Consider the following 3,489-nt stretch of genomic DNA (forward strand, 5'->3'; position numbering starts at 1 on the left):
TTATAGGTCACTGCAACAAAAGAGACGCTTGTCCTAAGCTTTCACTGCTGGTGCAATAAAGGCAACATTATGTAAAGGTATTATATGCAATGTCTGGTAGCATCGCTCAGACTATTCACTATGTTTACTCTAAAATACTAGAATGTTTACTTTCCTGTCACTGTCTTCTCTAGAATATGTTGTTTCTGTAAATCTGCAGGTGCCTTTGCTCACCTTACTGTCATAGCTCCACACCAGTTCCATATCTCCACTGGAGCGGCACTGAAGGTGCAGCTCAGCAGCTGGCCTGCCCCTGCACAGGCCTCCACACGCAGCTCTTCCAGGAGCCTCTCTGCAAACACACAGACCCAGCTCTCCATCATAACCCCGGTAGTCGTCTGCAGATAGACACACCTGCAGGAAAGTAACCAACGCAAAGCAAGTATCAGCAAAAGTCTTTATTATGGTCAACTCCTTTTCAAAACCAAGTAAATATCAGTCATTTCTTTCTCTGGAAAATATTTTTTCTGTCTTTTTTTCAAATTTAGGTGGCAGTAATCTCCGCTTATACTCAGCTTAAGTGCATAACTAGGTGAAAGGCCATTTGTACCAAAGATAACTACGGTGAACACTGACAAAAATAAACACTGCGAGGGGGCAACAGTGAAGGCCTCGCTAACCGATAGTCAAAGAAGGCAGATCTTGGTTAAATATTTAGCGGCACTAATTCAAACCCCGTACTAGATAAACTATTGTCAGGTTCATGGGGGGGCAAAGGAATCTAGGTTGTAAACTATTGTCATTAGCCTTGTCTGTGATTGCAGAGTATGTTTTGTCAGTGCCTTCTGTAAACAGATCGCAGTTTACAACTTAACTTGTATCTCTCAAGCATCATTCATACAGGTCCTCAGGGTGAGTTTCTTTGCTGAGTGGATTTGTGAAAGATATGCCAAGTACCTTTGTCCTACTTTCGGTGTGTACATCTGTGTGTGATATGAATGCACAAAGTCTAACCTGCTGCCTACAATGAAGTGACCACTGCTGTTTGTCCAGACAGTCTCCATACTGTGTGCGTGTTTTTCCATCTCTGCAGACATCGTACAGTTTGTGTTTACACACATCTCCATTGTTGGCAGGTAGGTATCCGATGGTACAGTGGCAGCGCCCGTCACTGGTCTGCAGAGGAGGCAGCAGGATTCAGACACTCAGACATTGGGTTGTGTAATGATGTACACGGTTCAAGTTGTGGTCAATTTGTTACCTAACATGTTAATTTAGTCATTCATTCACTGACAAAGTCTATCAAGCCAGATCTGTTTTTCCACCCTTTCTTCCTTCCTGCTTTTCTTTCTTGATTGATTCTTTCTTCTATTTTTCCTTCCTTCCTTCATTCCTTCCTTCCCTCCCTCCCTTGCTGATTTCCTTTTCTTTCTTCCTTCCTTCAGCTGTTTTTCCTTCCTTACTTGATTCTTCATTCTTTTTTCCTTCCTTCTTTTCCTCTTCATCTATTTTTACTTCCTTGCTTCGTTCCTTCTTTCCTCCCTTCCTTTCTTCAATGGTTCCTTCATCAAGTATTCCTTCCTTCCTTTCTTTCTTCCTACCATCCTTACATCAGTTTCCTTCATCATTTTCCTTCCTTCCTTCCATCCTTACTTCATTGATTCCTTCACCTTTTTTTCTTCCTTCCGTCCTTCCTTCCTTCCTTCCTTCCTTCTCACACCAACACCCATGCAAGAGTCAGATAGATAAAATCTCATTCTGCTCATTATGAGCTGATGAGTGGATGAATCAACGGTCATGCAAGCTGCAGCAGACTAGGAAACAAGATCCTGCTGCGAGGGAACTTGATCTACAGCTCTTTCAGCTTGAAGCTACAGATTATTCAGTCTAAAGTTACTGACAGACACTGAAGAAGCTCTCATGACTGTATTAGTTTGTTCACTGTATCCCAGGACTTAAAAGTGACACAAAAAAAAAATCATTGTCTTGAAATATTACAGCTCATATTTGAGTTTAAAGAATGAAGGAGAAGCTCAAAGGACAGAGAAGGAAGTGGGTGACTGGTAGAGTAGGAGGTGCCGTTGATATGAAATCGAGAGCTACACACAGTCGAATAAACACACCAGAGGGAATGTACATGCTGCCGAAATGACTGGGTTAATCCTACTATCATGTGAAAATACTGTCACCTGAAAACTCTGCCCCTCCCCTGGGCAGATGCAGCTGTCTTGGCCAGAGAGAGGCTGCTGAGCCACGGGACCGCACGGCAAGGAGGCAGACAAACCTGGTCTAGGACAGTAGTGGTGAGGAGGACACTTTAGACAGCTGTCTATGGACACAGCACCAGCAGTCGGCCCATAGGTTCCCTTAGGACAGGGGACTGGAGTGAAGCTGCCCACTGGGCAGTAGAAACCTAACAGAAACAATAGTACGTTCTTACATATGCATTAATTTATCTATGCACTCATTTCCAGTATAATCTTTCTGTGTATTTACACTATGCCAAGCACTGGGAGGCATCCTGGGGGTGGTGACACATACCTTCTCCCTTTCTCCCTGTCTAGTCCTGTCATTGTGTCTCTAATGTCCCAAAGAGACAAACGGGCTCAAAGACGGTATTTACAGTTTCTGAAAATTTGTTACAAATTTCCGATATTATGCCAATCACCACGTCATCTCATACTCTGCAGCACAACACTTCATTTGTCCTGCAAAAGGTCATCATTCACTCAAAAAATACACAGTAAAAAGCCTGTAGCTGATGGACTAAACAACCTCACGTATTTAGTACCACCTCTTAAAACTTACACTATAATCGAAACAGGGAGATGTATACAGACATATGCAGAACAAGCAGATAATATAATGTACATCTTTAGGTATGGATTAAATATCAGTTACATATTTGTCTTGATATATTTTTTTTTTTAAATACGGTATTAATAACTACATTATGCAGTCAGGACGGCCTACCTGGCTGGCAGGGCAGCCTCTCCTGGTTATGATGACTGAAGTTGTTTCCATGTACTGGAGTTGGCAGCACAGAAGCAAACAGCCACCACAAACACCTGAAGCTCTTGTATTTACACGTCCTAGGCATTTTTTTAATTTGCCCTGTTCTGGGCACGTGAACCAGAAACCCAGCTCTATTCCAGGCTCGGGGAGAAAATCTTAATTCTTCATCCAGGATCTGTAAATAGCCTCTTGGTTGTCTGTCTTGTTTTGGCCATAGCCAAGAAAGTAGTTATAGAAATGCTGTAGCTAACCAACTATCCTGATAAATTTCTCCTGACTGCTGTACTTCTGCACACATAACCTGATCCGCCTGTTGGTAGCTGCAAGGTAAGTGGCAGGCTAGTAAGTCTGCATAACTTTCAGTGACTTTCTGAATGATTAATGAGGCCTGTGAGGTAAGGTGACAGTGACAGGGACTGGGACTGGTTGTTGGAGGAAAGCAGCAGGGAAAACAGAGACTATCACATTACTGCATTTGTTCTTCTCAATCCTACC

The 3,489-nt window shown here is 42.8% G+C and overlaps 1 protein-coding gene across 1 annotated transcript; it reads right to left on the reverse strand.

Annotated features, from left to right (window-relative positions):
• Positions 1-56: 56 nt before the first annotated feature.
• On the reverse strand, positions 57-3,079 carry LOC130167727 (slit homolog 1 protein). Its single transcript, XM_056374208.1, has 4 exons — positions 2,953-3,079; positions 2,169-2,392; positions 994-1,155; positions 57-393 (listed from the first exon to the last, which is right to left on the reverse strand). The coding sequence occupies exons 1-4, from the start codon at positions 3,077-3,079 to the stop codon at positions 130-132; spliced, it is 777 nt and encodes a 258-aa protein (XP_056230183.1). The 3' UTR covers positions 57-129.
• Between the last annotated feature and the right edge of the window lie 410 nt (positions 3,080-3,489).

The sequence above is a fragment of the Seriola aureovittata genome, chromosome 4 (genome assembly GCF_021018895.1).
Source record: "Seriola aureovittata isolate HTS-2021-v1 ecotype China chromosome 4, ASM2101889v1, whole genome shotgun sequence".
NCBI classification, from domain to species: Eukaryota; Metazoa; Chordata; class Actinopteri; order Carangiformes; family Carangidae; genus Seriola; species Seriola aureovittata.